Source organism: Helianthus annuus, chromosome 3 (assembly GCF_002127325.2).
Source record: "Helianthus annuus cultivar XRQ/B chromosome 3, HanXRQr2.0-SUNRISE, whole genome shotgun sequence".
Classification (NCBI taxonomy): domain Eukaryota; kingdom Viridiplantae; phylum Streptophyta; class Magnoliopsida; order Asterales; family Asteraceae; genus Helianthus; species Helianthus annuus.
The window spans coordinates 155,439,180-155,456,787 of NC_035435.2; the positions used below are offsets into that span (position 1 = coordinate 155,439,180).

At 37.4% G+C, this 17,608-nt stretch overlaps 1 protein-coding gene across 1 annotated transcript; it reads right to left on the reverse strand.

Annotated features, from left to right (window-relative positions):
- Positions 1 to 1,323: 1,323 nt before the first annotated feature.
- On the reverse strand, positions 1,324 to 15,136 carry LOC110932394 (protein FAR1-RELATED SEQUENCE 5-like). Its single transcript, XM_022175733.1, has 5 exons — positions 14,989 to 15,136; positions 2,199 to 3,033; positions 1,691 to 1,949; positions 1,388 to 1,487; positions 1,324 to 1,340 (listed from the first exon to the last, which is right to left on the reverse strand). The coding sequence occupies exons 1-5, from the start codon at positions 15,134 to 15,136 to the stop codon at positions 1,324 to 1,326; spliced, it is 1,359 nt and encodes a 452-aa protein (XP_022031425.1).
- Between the last annotated feature and the right edge of the window lie 2,472 nt (positions 15,137 to 17,608).

The window sequence follows — 17,608 nt, forward strand, 5'->3', positions numbered from 1 at the left end:
AAACACAAGGAATCCAACAAAAAAATTAAACGTCATTAAAAAAATAGAAAAAAAACTCAAAGTTTGCATAATTTATTGATCAACTACTCTTGCTCTTCATCGTCTAGGTCCTCATCATCGTCTTCTTCACCAGCCACATCTTCTATCTCCTCTTCGTCGTCTCCTTCAAGATCCGCTTCATCACTTTCTGAGGAGTCGTCGGCATTTTCCCTTGCCGGGTACGTGCAGGTACGTCTATTATGGCCCCGACGTTTGCAATTGCCACACTCGCGACCCTTTTTTTTCTTCGCAGATTGAATAATGGCAATTTCACGATTACTCTTCATTCTGGAAGGTTTGCCCATACCTTTAAATCTAACGGTTTTCGGCATACGAACAGTTACAGGTGTTTCTTGCGTGTATCCAGTTATTTCAGCAAACCTATCGCGACGACTCCTAGGGGGAGCGTTCACGACTGCCTGATCAGCGGTCGATTGATACTGGGCAACATGGTCCCTAAAAGCGCACAACGCATCAAAGCTATAAACCAACCTGTTGATAAGAGACTCGGCTGACCTTGTTATCTCCCTTACAACACCATTAACTTGCTGGTACCGATCATCACTTTCACTAATCCCCAAAATCGCTCCCGGCGCACTGTTAGGAACAGCTTCCCTTGTCCAACGTCGCATTATGTACCTTTCAGGGAACTGCCTGATATCAAGAAGCCGCAAAACGCAAAAAATATGCGCACACAGAAGCCCAAATTGTTCATACCTATTGCATGAGCAACTAACGGTCATGTCTAGCTGCCGCATCATAACCTAATACATACAAAAAAAATGAGAACAATAATATATACTAAATCAAAACTATAAGATAAAACACCATGCACAAAGAAAAATTATAAACAAACAATTGTTACATCCTATAGTTACCTGAAAAAATGTAGTACACGCTTGAGAAAAGTCCTTCACAGAGAAGTTCACAAAGTTATCCTCTCTATCCTCCCATTTTCCAACAGCACACTTGTGAATGGCTGTCTGAATTTCAAGTTGCGCATCAAAGAAAATTGTCCATGTGTATATGTTTGCCGCCTGTTGCTCTAAGACAAACTCTTTTGCAAATATTTGGGGGTTCGTGTGCCTAGTATCGTGATCATTCTTCCTGTGCTCGTGTCTTTGGGCTTCGATTGCAGAATCAAAATGCCCCAAGAATTCAACAAGGGTACAATTCGGGTTGCAAAACTGCCCAAAGAAGTGGTTCTCACTCTCCGAACGTGATGAGGTACGCATCAGCCCAGACATGTGTTGATCGCGATAATATGCAGGGATCCATGTATCCCTAATCTGATACATTGACTGTAACCATTCATGATTCAGCAAATCAAAATAAGCCAATATAACACCCCATTCATTTTCAAACTGTTCTGGCAGTAAGGCATCGGTCCAAACAATATCACACAACCTCCTCTTAAAATCAGTTCTATTGCATAGGTTGGCGCCAACCTAAAAAACAACGATTCAATAATGAAAAAAATTAAATAAAAAAAAATACATGATAAAAGCAGATAAAACATTATATAAAAGTAAAACGACGTCAATAAACAAAAACAGACATATTCATATATAAAAAGGTACAAAAAAAACAAAAAAACCAATTCCATTAAAATAAATAACGTCGTAAAACATAATTTTGGTATTTAATAAACCTTGGTAGTGAGTTTCTCCATTATATGCCACATGCAAAGCCTGTGCCTACTTTCAGGCCAAGTATCTTGAATAGCTTTCCTCATCGCGGGGTCTTGATCAGTTACAATCACAGGTGGTGCGCGCCCAAACGCCTGCCGAAATGCGTTGAGCAACCAGCTATATGTTTCGGCAGTTTCATCCCCTATAATAGCAGCACCCAAGGTAACATTACGATAGTGATTGTCAACGCCGGTAAAAGGTACGAACATCATATTGTACCTACAAAAAAAAAAAAAACGGGAGTGATCACTGATTTGATATTGTAAAATCCATACAATATTAAAAACATGAAACAACATACATTTTTAAGTATTTGCAAAATTAAAACACTATTAGTATGATATAAAAGTTACAAGTCTTTTCGTGCATATACCAAAACAATATAAAGACATTATCATGCTGATAAAACACTATGATATGTATCTATTATGGATGTAATGTATCTAGAAACAAAGGAAGGATACGAACTTGTTACGACGATAAGTAGCATCGAACGACACAACATCCCCAAAAATATTAAAATTTCTCTTTGTATCACCATCGGCCCAGAACAACGCACGTAAAACGCCCTCGGCAGTTGTAAGGTATTCCATAGAGAAATTGGGCATAAATTCTTTCTTCCTTCTTAGGCGTTTGATAACCATGTCAGCATCGTACTCAGCTATATACCTATTTAAGTCTCTCTTAAAGTTCTTGAAGTCAACTTTAGTTGCGCCTACCTTATCGAAACCTCCATAAAGAGTCCTCATAATGTTAAACGCTCTAACTGGACCAACGTTTATGGCACTCAAAGCACTCACGGCTTCTTCCTGTACGTAATTCATAGATCTGTTTTCAGGAAGCAAGTACCTGTCATCTTCGGCAACAAATGAGTGATTATGCGACTCCTCGAAATAATAAACCACGTAAAGATTATCCGGTTTCATTAACTTAACCCGAATGCACGCTTCACATCCGGTCCTTATAGAAGGAACCCTGCGAGTAATCTTAGACTTCGAGTTAACATTAGAACTACCAGCTTCCTGGGTCGAGTCAATCGCCTTTAAGGGTTTAGTACCCTCTTTTGAGCATACGAACCATTTATTATGTATTAAACCCTTTCGAGGCTCGTATTGAGTACCCTTCCTAGCTGTGAAACCTCCCGCCTTAGCATATCTTTGGTAAAAAAGATACGCATTTTCCAGCGAATCAAACGTCATATGCATCTGAGGTTTAATCAAATCATCAACATCTGGAATAAATGTCCTCCTATCAGAATTTGGGGACACCTGAACATTACCAACGGGCTGGTATGTAGGAATATCTACAACGAAAAAACGACAAATCAGTCTTTTATAAATACATTGATAATAAACACTATATCAAGAAATAACCCTATCTGTATGGAATAAAACAGTATTTGTGACGGGAAAAACACTATGAAAATAAATTAATATTCCTGTATATAATATAACACTACACATTGTGGATAAAACACTATGCATCTGATAAAAAAAAAAACCTTTCTCAATGATAAAACACTAGAACGGGACTAGAACATACAACTAAATGTATAAAACACTATGAATGGGGATTCAGATGTGTGAATAGAATCTAACACTGTTGTTCTTACATATGACACTATAACACACTACAACAAAAATTACTAAAACAGAGGTAAGCAATTCAATGTATAAAACACTATGAAAAGGGAAATATGATGTGTGAACAGAATATTGATCATGCATATAACACTACCCATCTAAAAACTATAAAACATAAAATTGATCTTGCATATATCTCTAGACTATAAAACACTACAGATCATGCATATAACACTACAAAACTAAATCAAGAAAAAAACTTTAAAATAACAATCCGCCTAAACAACTAAATGTATAAAACACTACGTACACACAAAATCAAACAAAGAGTAAATGTCCTGTAAAAACGACATACTAAACAACAAAACGAGGAACAAAAACTACTAATTATCGGAACATGCTAACTATTAAGAGATTAAAACACTAATATACAGATTAACCTGCATCGCCGGACTCCATTGAAATTGATATAAAACACCAAAATCGAAAAAAGGCGCAGACGTTAAACAACTGGAATGGGGATATCGATTTGATAATCGTTTATGTATTTATAATTAACGATGATTGAAAGATACGTAGAACACAATCGTATTGTATCTTGCAGTAAATTACAAAATTCGTTCAAATCCCTAAACAATCTCATTGACGGTTATTTTTGGATCAGATATCCTGAAATTGAATTAAATGACAAAAAATGTGCAATTACAAATCTACCCTTTTGAATTAATTAAAAGTATGGACACTTGTCATTCCAGAAATATTTCTTACACTTCTTACAAATTATGCCCTTTGTACAGGATCCCAAACCAATAATAATAACCAAAGAAATATAGTACTGACATTTGGATAAAATGGGCCTCTCCCACTTTCCAAAAAGAAAGTTAGCCTAGCCCAAAAGAGGTGCCCTATATTTGCTCAAATGGGTCTTTTCAACTTTTAATGTTTTGATCCAATCATCTTCTCAAATCCCACCGTACGGACTAGTGGGCTTACATCTAGCGCTCAATAGCATAATGCAACAAAATCTACGGATCATGACTCAAAATAAGAGAGTGGATCACAAATGAGAAATGTAGATTGTATAATATGGGTCGGGTCAGTTTACCCGCAAACCCTTGGTCTATGTTTTTTGTAGAAAGAGAAGTTAGTAGATCAGATTTGATTTGCATAAACAAACACCCAAGAATTGAGCTCTTTGGTCAACTTTTGAGATTTAACTTGATGACAATAATTATCAAGGGTAAAGATCAAATAGGAAGTTAATTTTCTCTAGGAAGGATAGGAAGCCATAGGATTATGACATGTGGCAAATTTTAAAATAAAGAGAAAGGGTATTTTAGTCAATCCAACTCTTTCTTCTTCCTTTTTCAAAACCCAGTAAATTCAAAAACCCATCATTTTCAAAATCCACCATCTTCAACTATTTCTTCACTTTATATCTCAATAATCACTACATTATAGTGCGATTTTCATCACAAATCAATGATTCAGAACCCGATCAACGTGTTCTTCAGCTTTTTTTTTGAAGAAAACCCAGTTTAATTTCATAAAAAAATCTCGTTTTTTCCGGTGATTTTGGAGATAATCACTCGATTCGTTCGATTCGAGCGTTGATAAGTGTTTCTATCATTCAAATTCCGACAATTGATGAAGAAATCGGCTTCGATCCATGTAAGAAATTCTTTAATTTCATTTTCATGATCTGGGTTTTTTATTTAGTCATTGCGTTTTACGATCTTTGCGGGGGTCCGGGGGCGGCAGCCCCCGGTAGCGGGGTCCCAGGGGCGGCAGCCCCTGGCGGGGTCCAAGGGGCAGAGCCCCTGGCTGGGGTTGAATTTCCATAAAAACGCATCAGAAAAATTAAATTTCCATAAATTGGCTCATTTCGAAGACAGTAATTCGTAGACAATTCAGACAGTTCACAGTGACAGACAGTTTTATGTGTCCATTGCGTTTTAGAAATAAGACAGTTCACAGTGACAGACAGTTCACAGTGACAGACAGCTATTGCGTTTTAGAAAAAAACACATTTTTAAGTGTTTTTAGTCATTGTGTTTTAGATAAAACACATTTTTTTAGGTGTTTTCAGTCCATTGCGTTTTAGAATGAGTCATTTTTAAGTGTTTTCTGGCCATTGCGTTTTACATATAAGACATTTCTTTGTGTTTTTGGTGCATTGCGTTTTAGGTAAAACACTTTTTTATGTGTTTTCAGTCCATTGCGTTTTAGAAAACAGACATTTTAAGTGTATTCTGGCCATTGCGTTTTACAAATAAGTCATTTTTTTGTGTTTTTGGTGCATTGCGTTTTAGGTAAAACACATTTTTATGTGTTTTCTGGCCATTGCGTTTTACAAAAAAGTCATTTCTTTGTGTTTTTTGTGCATTGCGTTTTAGAAAAATGTCATTTTTTAGGGTTTTTTTTTCATTGCGTTTTACGATACTGGGGTTTTTTCTATTGCGTTTTACGCAACTGGGTTTTAAATTTTTTTTTTCAAAATATAGCAATAGTATACTCGTTTTAAAGATAAAAAAACACTCGTTTTTTTGGTGCAATTTTTATAAAAAAATAATGTCGTATGAAAGAGTTATTAACGTTTAAAAAATGGGGGGAATTGGAGGAGAGAGAAACTATTGGCTTGGATTGACTAGATTGCCCCTGAAAAAAGTCACGCGCCTCTTTTTTTACTTTCAATTTCCCTGATTTAATCTTAGCCCTTGATTAAGTAAATGGATGGTCAAGATCACTTCCTAGCCTTCCTAGCCAAATAAACTTCCTATTATATCTCCACCCTAATTATCAAAGCAAAAAACCAATTATTTGCCCCCAACACAATAATGTAATGTGTTTCTAACTTGTACGGTTTCGACTTACTAAAATTTCCGGATTTTTTACAACGGATAGTCCTCCGCAATCCTACCTATATATCAGATGAGTAAAGATCCCGTACATATAGACTTATCGTACAAAACGCACGGATGTTGTGGAAAAGTAAAAAAAAAAAAAAAAAGAACCTGGTAATATTTTCATAATTATTTTACTCGTAGTCAAAATTACCCTACAAGATCAAAATTACCCTATAAGCTCAAAATTACCTTACAAGATCATTTTACAAAATTACCCTACAAGATCATTTGTATAGCAATTTTGATCATTACCCTACGAGTAAAAAATTACAAAAAAAATGTCACCGCATTTTTTTTTTACTTTCCACGCTATTCGTACGTTTTGTACGATAAGCATATTTGTATTTGATCTTTTGTCTATATCAGATATCAATGAGTAAACTGCAATTTGAGTCCCTGTGTTTTGCTGGAAAAAGGCACGTTGAGCCCCTAATCTCAAAAAACCATGGCTTGAGGACATGTTTCATTTTCTCGCAATTTACGTCCTTGGTGTTATCTAACATTTAATTGATGGTAGATAACGTCAATGACGCAAATTGCGAGAAAATGAAATCACATACCCTCAGGCTACCAATTTTGAGATCAGGAGCTCAACATGCCTTTTTTCCACAAAATCGTATCAATTTATAATATTTATTGATGGATATTTTAGTAACTAAACAACAAATTTCCATCTTTTCTTATGAAGAAAGGTTTATTTGAGTTTATACAATAAAAAAAATTCATGGTGGGGTGTCCATATCTTAACATTTATAACACAAGTCGAGATAAAGAAAAGGTTCGGCTCTAGAGGGTCAAGTTGCCACGATAAATGTCAAATCATTGATAGGGCAATGGATCATGAAAACAACGTCAAGAGTAGCTATCGTTTTATTCGTTCTGTTTTATTTATTGATCTTAAAACAGAAAAAGACTTTTATTGACTTTTATCCAAGTATTAATGATAACAATAGATATTGCCAGCTTTAACACTGTGTTCCAGAGAACTACTTAACAGGGGGAGGGGAGGGGAGGGAAAATGGTGTTCCAGAGATCCACTTAACAGGGGGAGGGGAGGGAAAATGGGGTTTTTTTTGCCTGAAAATAGTCTTTCCAATTTGGAAAGACATGGAGGGGAGGGGAGGGGAGGGGAGGGAAGGGGAGGGTTTTTTAACTCGGGAACACACCGTAAGTGACAAGATTTTTTTTGAATGAAAATTCTTTTTTATTCTCTACTTTCTGTGGGACTTGAATCACAAAGATTGAATTCTAGAACTTGACAAGACCAACTCACAAAGTAGATTTTTGTTTTTATGGCTATGCGCCTAGTAACGATCATTAAAATTGACTCGTTCAAACAACCAATAATTTGGCATTAAAACTAGAAATGATTGTCATCATCGTACAAAACTAGTAATAAGACCTGTGCGTATTGCGGCGCAGGTAAATTGCAAATGTCAAATGGATTGTCCAAGCGTTGTGTGAAACATTAACCATATGAAAACATGTGTTTTGACATACCCGATTGAACTTAATGTTACCTATATAAGCATTGCGACTGGATCAAAATGTAAAGTAAATCAAATTTTTACCGTACAACCATAACGTATTATATGCGACATGACTAATTCGAATTTATACAGTCACGTCAACACGTATCATATGCGACCCGACTCATATGTAGGAAACGTACAAAATAAAGCACGAAAGTGTACACCAAATCACGTCAAAACGTAAACAAACTTGAAATTTGTACGGAAAAGAATACCAAATTTATGTCAAAACGTAGACAAGCTCGAGTATTGTACTGTCTATGTAGCGTGATTATGTATAGATTATTACCGACCCTTTACGTTAAAACTTAGACCAAATCAAATTTACTTGACAAATCAAATTTAATGAACATTGTCGTATTTAATGGACGCGTTATAACAAAAGAAATAGAAAACTAAAAAAATGTATTCATGACATGCCCAATGCTAGATTTTTTTTTATTTTGATGTTAGAACGTAAAAGAGGAAAACCATTTTATAAAATATTATAAATTGTCTAGTTGATTTTAATTAAGCTAAATAGTTAAAAATAAAAAATAAAACAAAAGTGCACCCATATTTGAGTAATGATCACATAAAAGGTGTCTAGTTGATTTTAATTAAGTTAAATAGTTTTAGAAAAATATAACAAAAGTGCACTCATATTTAGGGCTGTTCACGAGTCGAGCCAAACCGAGCGGACCTTTGCTCGTGCTTGGCTCGTTTACAAACCGAACAGAGCGGAACGACTCATTTAAAACCGAGCCTCAAATCAAGCGAGCATTTTCCGAGCAGTAAATATTCCGAGCGAGCGTCGAGCGAAGTTCGAGCAATTTGGACAACCGTGTCACCCGATTTAAATTTGCTGAGAGAGATAGTGACAATGTAGGGTCTCAAGTTTTTATGTCTTTAAAAACAGGCACATTTCATGGCATAATATTTTTCTTATGAAACAATATTGTGGCCGACGAGGCGATGATCATATTGCATGAACAATGACGTTGAGACCAGGAGACGATCGACTTAGGGTAACGACATGAAACATTGAGGCGATGAGCAGACTTTGGTTTATCGGTTTTGGGTTTAACTTTTATACTTGATATTAATTTTTTTATTAGCGTGATTGGGCTAGTACGTATAGATATAGCTGTAAATTTGTACATAGTGGACCAAAATCTAATAGAGTGGTATATATAAAACTACAAATTTAATTTATATTTAAGTATATATGTATGTGTAATGTGTGTATATATATAGGTGTGTGTGTATATATATGTATAATTCATATTTGTGTATATATATGTGTATATACATGTTTATATATGTATGTGTATATGTATTTGTATATATGTACTAATTAAAAATAATAATTCGATCCGAACTGAGCCTAGCGGACCTTTGCTCATGCTTGGCTCGTTTACAAACCGAACCGAGCAGAGCGGCTAGTTTACAACCGAGCGTCAAATCGAACGAGCATTTTCCGAGCAATTTCCGAACGAGTGTTGAGCGAGCGACGAGCGACGAGCGATTTTAACAGCCCTACCCATATTTAAATAATGATCACATAAAAAGAACTTTAGATTAAAAAAAAAGAGTAAACTGTCATTTTGGTCTCTGAGATTTGGTAACTTTTGGCATTTTGTCTAAATTTGAAATCTTTTGGCATTTGGTCCATGTGGTTTCACTTTTATTGCCATTTTGGTCCAAAAATAAATAAGGTCATATTTCTCAAATTAAATCCTGGTATTTTGTCATTTTCTCAGGGGCAAAATGATCATTTTCTTTTTTATTTTATTTAAAGCTTTTATTAAAACAATAATCTGTGTCCCACCACACCCTCACTTCTTCTTCTAACTCATTTCTCTCTGTCTTTCTCTGTATAGGAAACTGTATAGGAAAATGAGCAGTGGTGGATGTGGAGATAAAAAACAGATTTCCGGTAACAAACCTTGATGGATCTTCCACCGGATGAGAGATCTGACGGCCGACAAGATTCGTCATACCCGTCGTTGCTTGAACCACCACCGCCGCTCCAAGAAAGATGTGTGGTGGGACTACGACGGTGTTCTTTCCCAGTTGTGGTTGGAGAAATAGATTTCGATCGGTTTTTCCGATGGCCCCAGCGAGGTGGAAGAATCGTTATGATTGCAGTCGATCGTCTTTACCGTTATCATCTGTCACACCCTGACTTTTGCGGAAGCATATGATGTGTGACTGGTTTAATATCATTGCATTCAATCATAATAAACAACTACATGATCAAAAAGATGTTCATCCATTCATAAAATTTGAGTACCACAAACACTGATTATTTAAGTTTTAAAACACAACCTTCGATTAGGTTACAAACCAATAAAAATGGATGACATCTAAACTTGAAGTCTACTTCTAAAGACAACACCCGTGCCCAAGATCCAACCTGTCACCTGAAATACATGTAATTTTGGAAAACATCAACAAAAGTTGAGCGAGTTCATGCGTTTTGTTTGAGTACTTGTAAACCTTTGAGAGACTCCTTCGAAAACAGGTATGAGAAGCGTGTATGAACATACCAAATAAATGTTTTACAAGGACATTAAGGCATGTGAGGACATAGAGAGCACTCGTAATGAGTAGGCTTATACCCTTGTCGATTTTCCCTCGACTATGTTGATTTCCCTCGACTATGTCGATTTACCTTGACTATGTCGATTTACCTCGACTATGTTGATTTACCTCGACTATGTCGATTTCCCTCGACTATGTCGATTACCCTCGACTGGGACACCGAAGCACTCAAGTGATCATATGAGGACCATGAGTGGGGCTCGGCCGTACCCGTTAGATCTAACCTTCATCCCTAATTAAGAACTGATGGCATTTCAATATTAAGTCTATACTCACATGATCTAATAGTGCATTTCATAGGCATTTCATACTGTTTAAGCATTCGTAACATGTATTCCACCCCCGAGAGTTATAAAACCAAAAACAGTTAAGAGAAAAAGGGGAGCATGAACTCACTGTTTTGCGTCTTCGATACTCGTAACTCAATTCTCCTTAGCAAACACGACTCCCTACAATGTACTAATGTCTATTAGACGAGCGGGTCGTGCCTTGGCTTAGAGTTTAACGTTTTTGAGTTACGTTCCCAATATTATTCCAAGTTATAATTACTTGTTAAAATAATGATTATTTTAACTCTAAATTATATTCAGCTTTTGGAATAATCGTTAAACAATATTCTAGTAACAATATTTCTCGAGTATTTAGTTTTGTATTTTCTTCCCAAGGATGGAAGTATTTCATACATATATTTTCGTATTCTTGTATATGTAGTTCCGAAATAGGGGTGTGCAGAATTCGTTTCGAATTCGAAAAATTCGAAATTCGTTTAAATTCGATTCGATTATAAAGAATTTGTTTCGATTATAAGAATTCGAATTCGAATTCGATTCAATTCAGTCAAGTAAATCGAATACGAATCGAATATGAATTTATAATTTCAAATTCGATTCGATTCGAAATTCGAATAAAAATTATACATTTTTATTTATTATTTTTATATATAATACATATATAACTTTTATTAGGCTATACTATAAATTATTTTCAAATTATTTTTTCTAAGTATTAAAATTACCCATTACCAAACCAACTACATAGCACATTACTAAAACCTAAGTAACAAATCTATCAATAGATTTCTAAGCGTAAAAATATTAACTTGTAATGTGGACTGGTTATTCCCGACTTCTCGTTTTGAATTTTAGACTTGTGGTACTTTATTTAGAACTTTTTATGGTGATATCGTGCTTTATGGCTGCTTTAAAATTTATGTTTCATTTTGAAAGTTTTTTTACATGTTTTTAAAGAATCTGAATTAAATCGAATTTATTCGAATTCGATTTTTAATCGAATACGAATTGGGTTTTTTATTCGAATACGAATTCGAATCGAATTCGGTAGGTTTTAATCGAATTCGAATCGAATACGAATTCAAGGAAAAATAAAAATTATTCGAATAATTCGAAAATTCAATATTCGATTCGATGAACACCCCTATTCCGAAATAGTATATTTTCAAGTCTCACTTAGAAAATATATATAAACTTATTTTGTCCAAAATAATGTATTTCAAGAAAATATATATTTTTCATATATCTTCTAAATATTCTAAGAAAATATATTTTTACTTCCAAAAATAATATATTTTCTCTTTGTCGAAAATATGATATACTTTGTAATAATAACGATCTAGTTAAATTCCAACCATGTAGTTAAATTAAAGATTCAAATTCAAGTATTAGTTATAAGTGTCAGTTACTTGATATTTTTAGTGGGTGTTACGGTGTTCGGGGATCATAACTAGCTCATAAATAATAAAACAGTGCTTCTAGTATAATTTTGGTGTTTCGGGTAATGTCCGGTTGTTCGGTTAGATACCGGTTCGTTAAAGTGTCAAACTATTCCGTTTAGTGATCTTTATGTACCCTTTTGTGACACTTTTGATTCCCGACACTTAGGAAAGCATTCAGGACCATTTAGTCATATTTTTGCATGTAATAAACTTGTTAGAAAGCTGATTTTTGCTGAATTATGCAGAATTCTGCATTTTATGTGGGCTTTAGGCACTTTCCGACACTTTATCTATCACCTAGAAAAGCAGTTTTGTGATCCTTACTTCCCTACACACTATCCTAGTGTAATACGTAGTCTCTGGCTCATACTGGGCCTCAAAACACTATCTGTCTATCTACTGAACTTCATCAGCATTTTTAGCTTGTCTGGTAATGGTGCCAATTCTGTTATGTGCATTATTAGAACTATATCGTGTTGCATGTAGCAACGATAAAAGTCTTGCAACATGAAATGCCGTTGTATGTATATAACAGTAATCAGAAATTCATTTGTCTTTTAAATTAGATCATGCACAGTTATTAAAGCACAGATTACTGTTCAATTAGTGTACGGGATGTACGGAAAAGTGACAGTTGTCACAGTCTCCCCCCGTTAAAAGAATTTCGTCCCGAAATTCAAGCGATGCCATCGGTTGCAGGGGAGTTGTGAATCAAATGTGGTCACTTAGGTTCAAGATTTATGTTCCCATGTAACTCTGGGTCATGATGAATTCTATCGTACTCAAGTAATTCAATTACGTCTTCTCTGTGTTTTGTGGACTTTCAGTCCGCAACCTTAACAGGTTCTATAGTAAATTGGAGTTTGTCGTTGACGTGAATCTTATTTGTGGGAACAACGATTTTTCCTTGAGTCAGACTCCTCTAAAGACTAGACACATGGAATGTGTCGCGATCTCTACTGATCTTTTCTGGTAGTTTTAGCTTTGTGAGCAATGATCCCGATCCCTACCAGGCTCTCGAATGGTCTAATATACCGGGGATCCAACCTTCCACGTTTTCCAAATCGCATCACGCCTTCTCAAGGCGAGGTTCCCATTAAAGCCATACTTCTTATCTCAAATTCCTATGATTTCTGCCGCTTGTCAGCGCAATCTTTCTGTATTCTGTGGGCTGTCTTGATATGATCACATATCTGAATGACCTTGCCTCTAATTTTTCCTGAACCAACTCGGGCCAGAAGATTGTTTATCTCTGGTCTCCGTTTAACACAACGGGGGTCGACTTATTGTGTTCCATCTAAAGCTTCACACGAAGCGGGTTAAACAGCGGTGTGATAAGTACTGTTGTAGGAAAACTCCACTAAAGGCAAGTGAGTGTTCCAACTTTTCATCAAAGTTTATCACACAGGCACGTAACATGTCCATACAATCTGCATTGTTTAGTAGCTCAGTCCATCTTTGTTAATATATAAGTTCTTACGATCAACGGTGTGCCGTAACCCTTGCGTCTAGTAAATGTTGTCAAATTTGTGGTGCGCAATTATAGTATCTAGGTCAAGGTTTCTCCTCATGATCCCTTAATCAATGTGACGCGTATGCAATGCCGTGGTCTCGTTGCATCGACGCGTAATCGAGACTTTGTCGAGAAGCGTCACATAATTGCAACTCTAACTCCTTAGTTCTTGATTACAGGGTTGGCATGAATCTCATTCTTATCCACCATGTATCCTAAAGTTCTTTCCTTGCGAATTCGAAATCCGCTTTTCGACGTCTTTGCACATAGCTGTTCTTTCTCTAAGAGTCGCAAGATAAGTTGCAGAGGTTGCTCACGACCTTCCTTGGTCGGTGGGCATATAAGAATGTAGTCAATAAATATGATCCTGATCTATCCAGGTATGGCTTACACGTTCGATTCATGAGGTCCATGAATACTATCGATGCATGTGTTAAGCCAAATGGCATGACAAGGAACTCGTAATGCTCGAAGCGAGTCCCAAAGGCCGTCTTAGGGATATTTCCTTCTTGTATTCGCAGTTGAGGACGTCCTGTCCTCAAGTCGATCTTTGAGTGGTGACTATAACCTGACGATTGGTCTGTTCATGTCATCAATCCTTGGCAAAGGATACCAATCCTTGATATCCAATTCTCTGCAATTTATGCAAAATGGAAACTGTCAACTTTCTCCTCGTGTCCTTAACTAAGGATGTCATGTCCTTAATTCCCTCTGTCTGGTAGCTCTTGCAGTTATGTCGGAGGCTCATGCTTCGCGGATGAAGCTAGTCGGTAAGGCGTCATTCGGCACTGGTGCCGCTCCTAGCACTAGGTTCATCCTAAACTCCTTTTGTTGCTGTGGAGGTATTCCTGGCAAATCTTCAGAAAAGGCTTCTGGAACTTCTTCCATCACGGGGATGTCTTCTAGCTCCAGCTCCTAGGTCTCCTTATCGGCAACATGAGCTAGGAAGGCTATGCAGTCTACTCGGAGGTGCTTCTGTGTCTCTTTGATCAATGAGAGATGTCGCAGATCCGCTGCCTTATGGGGTCTAGCACCCTTGCACCTATTGCAAGAAGGTTGTGTACTATAAATGTTTCATCATTCGCAAGAGGGATGCGACTGATTTTCCTTATATTGAACGACTTCAGCTCTATACTTAGATTTCCAATCGATGCTGACTATCATATCATGACTTCCCAAGTCAATGGTAACAGAAGGTTCCGGCCTTCTGAGTCCCCAAAATACAATCCTTAATTGCTTCGTCTGCTTAAACTAGCCTTCTATATGCCCATTTCTAAAGAATACGAGACGTCTATTCTACTTGAAACTAGGCCAAGCAGTTTCTTAAGTTCTAAGCATACAAGGTTAAGGTTGGTGCCAGTATTAATCAAAAATAGATGCATAAGGTTGGTTAATAGGGGACGTACCCGTAACCACATCTGGATCCTGGCGTGCTTCACGAGCTCTGGTCGTGAAAACCCTTCCTTGCTTGGTTCTTTCTATGGCAATCTTTCCTAAAGTACCCTGCTTCACCACATTTGTAGCAACCCGGTACACTACCATTATCTCTTCCATCTGGGTCCTTCGCCCAACAGGCGTCCTTGCTATGCTCTCCTTTTCCACACTTTCCGCACTTAGGCCTCAAACATCGACCTTCGTGGTAAAAATTGCATTCCTCGCACCTCGGCTAGGTCCCCAAGTAAACTTTACCATCAGCCTTATTAGTGGCTCCATCAGCTTTCCTGCCACGCGGCGAGTTCACTTCCTTTCTTTTGTTTGCTTTAAAGTTTCCATAGCTGACTTGGGTGCCCATCTTTAGATTTGAGGACTTCCTTTTCTTGTTGCCCGATGACTCCACATGAGTCTCTTTCTTGTTATCCTCAGGTTCCGAAAATTTTCCCATGCGTAGAGCTTCTTCAGTAAGAGTGACACTCAAATCGATAGCCTCTGTGATGGTCGAGGGCTTTAAGGTAGTAACCGTGCTCCCGATCTGAGGTGCAAGTCCCCAAATGAATCGCTCAACCCTCTTGAATTCCGGCTTGACTAAGTAGGGGACGACCCTAGACAAGTCGTGAAATCACTGGACATATTCAGGAATCTTCGGTCCGTCCATTTTCAAATTCCAGAACTCCACCTCAAGCTTCTGGATTTCAGCCCTAGAACAGTATTTCTTCTCCATCATTTCCTTGAGCTCATCCCAGTTCAGTGCATAAGCAGCATCTGCACCAAGGGTCTGAACCTGAAGGTTCCACCAGGAGAGTGCGCCATCCAAAAACAACCCTGAGATAAAGGTATCACTCTGCTGGGGTGAACAGTTACTCATTCTTAGAATGGAGTCAGTCTTTTCTGCCCAACGAACAAATGCTACGGCACCTCCTGTGCCATCAAAATTCAATTGTTTGCAGTCCAGGAATTGTTTATAGGTGCAGCCAGTTGGAGGGTTATTTCCGGTAGTGCCATCACTGTGCTTAGAGCGGAGGGCTTCATGTCGTGCAATTGCCTGTTAGATGCGTTCTTGAAGCTCGGCTTCTGTCCTTGGTAACGTACTGGTGTTTGTGTCACATCTGGTCGGCATTCTCTTCTGTCAAAAGCATGGGATGGATTAGACAACATTCCATAATTGTCTATGAGGTACATAGTACCATAAGTAAACAGGTAATCACCCAATATCTCATGCATATATACTCAACAATGTATGAGTGAGGAAATAATTACTGAGCTTTCCTATAAACTTGGCAACTTGACTTGTTGCGTGTAATGGGGAGACAAAAATGAACTCGAGGTTACTTCACCTCGGTCATTCAAGTTTCATAATATGAAAGTAGCAGTGATTCTTCTTCTACGTTAGTTTTCTTTGGTCTATGTATTGTTTTACCAGATGCAGGTGTGAACACCTATAGATTATTTTTAGAGGGATGGTGATCATTAACCTGATCCGTAGAGTCCACTAGGATTTCCACGCACTACAAGTCGTTATTACATGGGCCCCCCATAATAATAAATTGTCTTGCACAGTTACCCCAATTTTCCCTCGTCCAGGTAGATGATCAACCAAGGAGGGGACACTACTGTCCTTATACCTCTGACATGGAAAGGACCATTGCGGTGGTCCACGCGCTAACACTCGTTATCGTTATGCGCGAATAGGCACGATGATTAAATGAAACAGGATCAAGGAGAATTCCCAGTAGTTGGAGGAGATGAATACTTCATCTTGCTTGTCTGGTCAGGTGTGTCGTCAATCTTGCTTCACAAAAGCCGCAGGGATCTCGTCCCACTAATTAAGAAGTTGTTCAAGGTTGCCGCCTCTGCTCACCGTCACCACCGTAGTCATGCACCTTCACGATCGAAAGGGAAGAGCAGCCATCTCCTACGGAAGCAAGCTCAGTGTCACACCCCGTTATTTCCACGTATTACCGGTGGGCCCGGTGGGGAGTATCGTGACGTAGTTGATATCATCATAGTCAAACAACACAAATTTTAAATGCACAGCGGAAGCAAAAGAGAATGAATCGCATTACAACCAAATAATAGTAATATCAAAGTATCACGAATGGACTGTAACGGATCCACAAGCGGATCAAAAGAAAAAGGAAAATTGTTCAACAGATTTAGCATCTAGAGCTTGCAAGACTTGATTATTGATGCCTGGAGTAGCCAGCCTATTTCGTATAGTACCTGCACTTAGCCTTTTTGGAAAATACATCAGTTTACACTGGTAAATACAACTTAACTAACTCATTTTGAAAAGAGTTTGAAAATTAATTTGAATTCACTTAGGCAAAAATATCTTTTATAACTTGGGACAATTATTCAAAAATAATCTTGTATACAACTTTACTTATTTGTCCTCCATTAGAACCGGTTAGAAGAGTCGGCTTAGATTAACTGACACACCACATGTATAATGCCCACAAGGTTGATTCCTTTAAGTGGATTACCAGTTTTTACATATGCATCTGTCAGGTGTAATGCCTACACCCCGTGCTTAGGTCGTGGCCATTTCTTTGAATGATGCCACGGATATTAGGGACATGGTCATTTAAC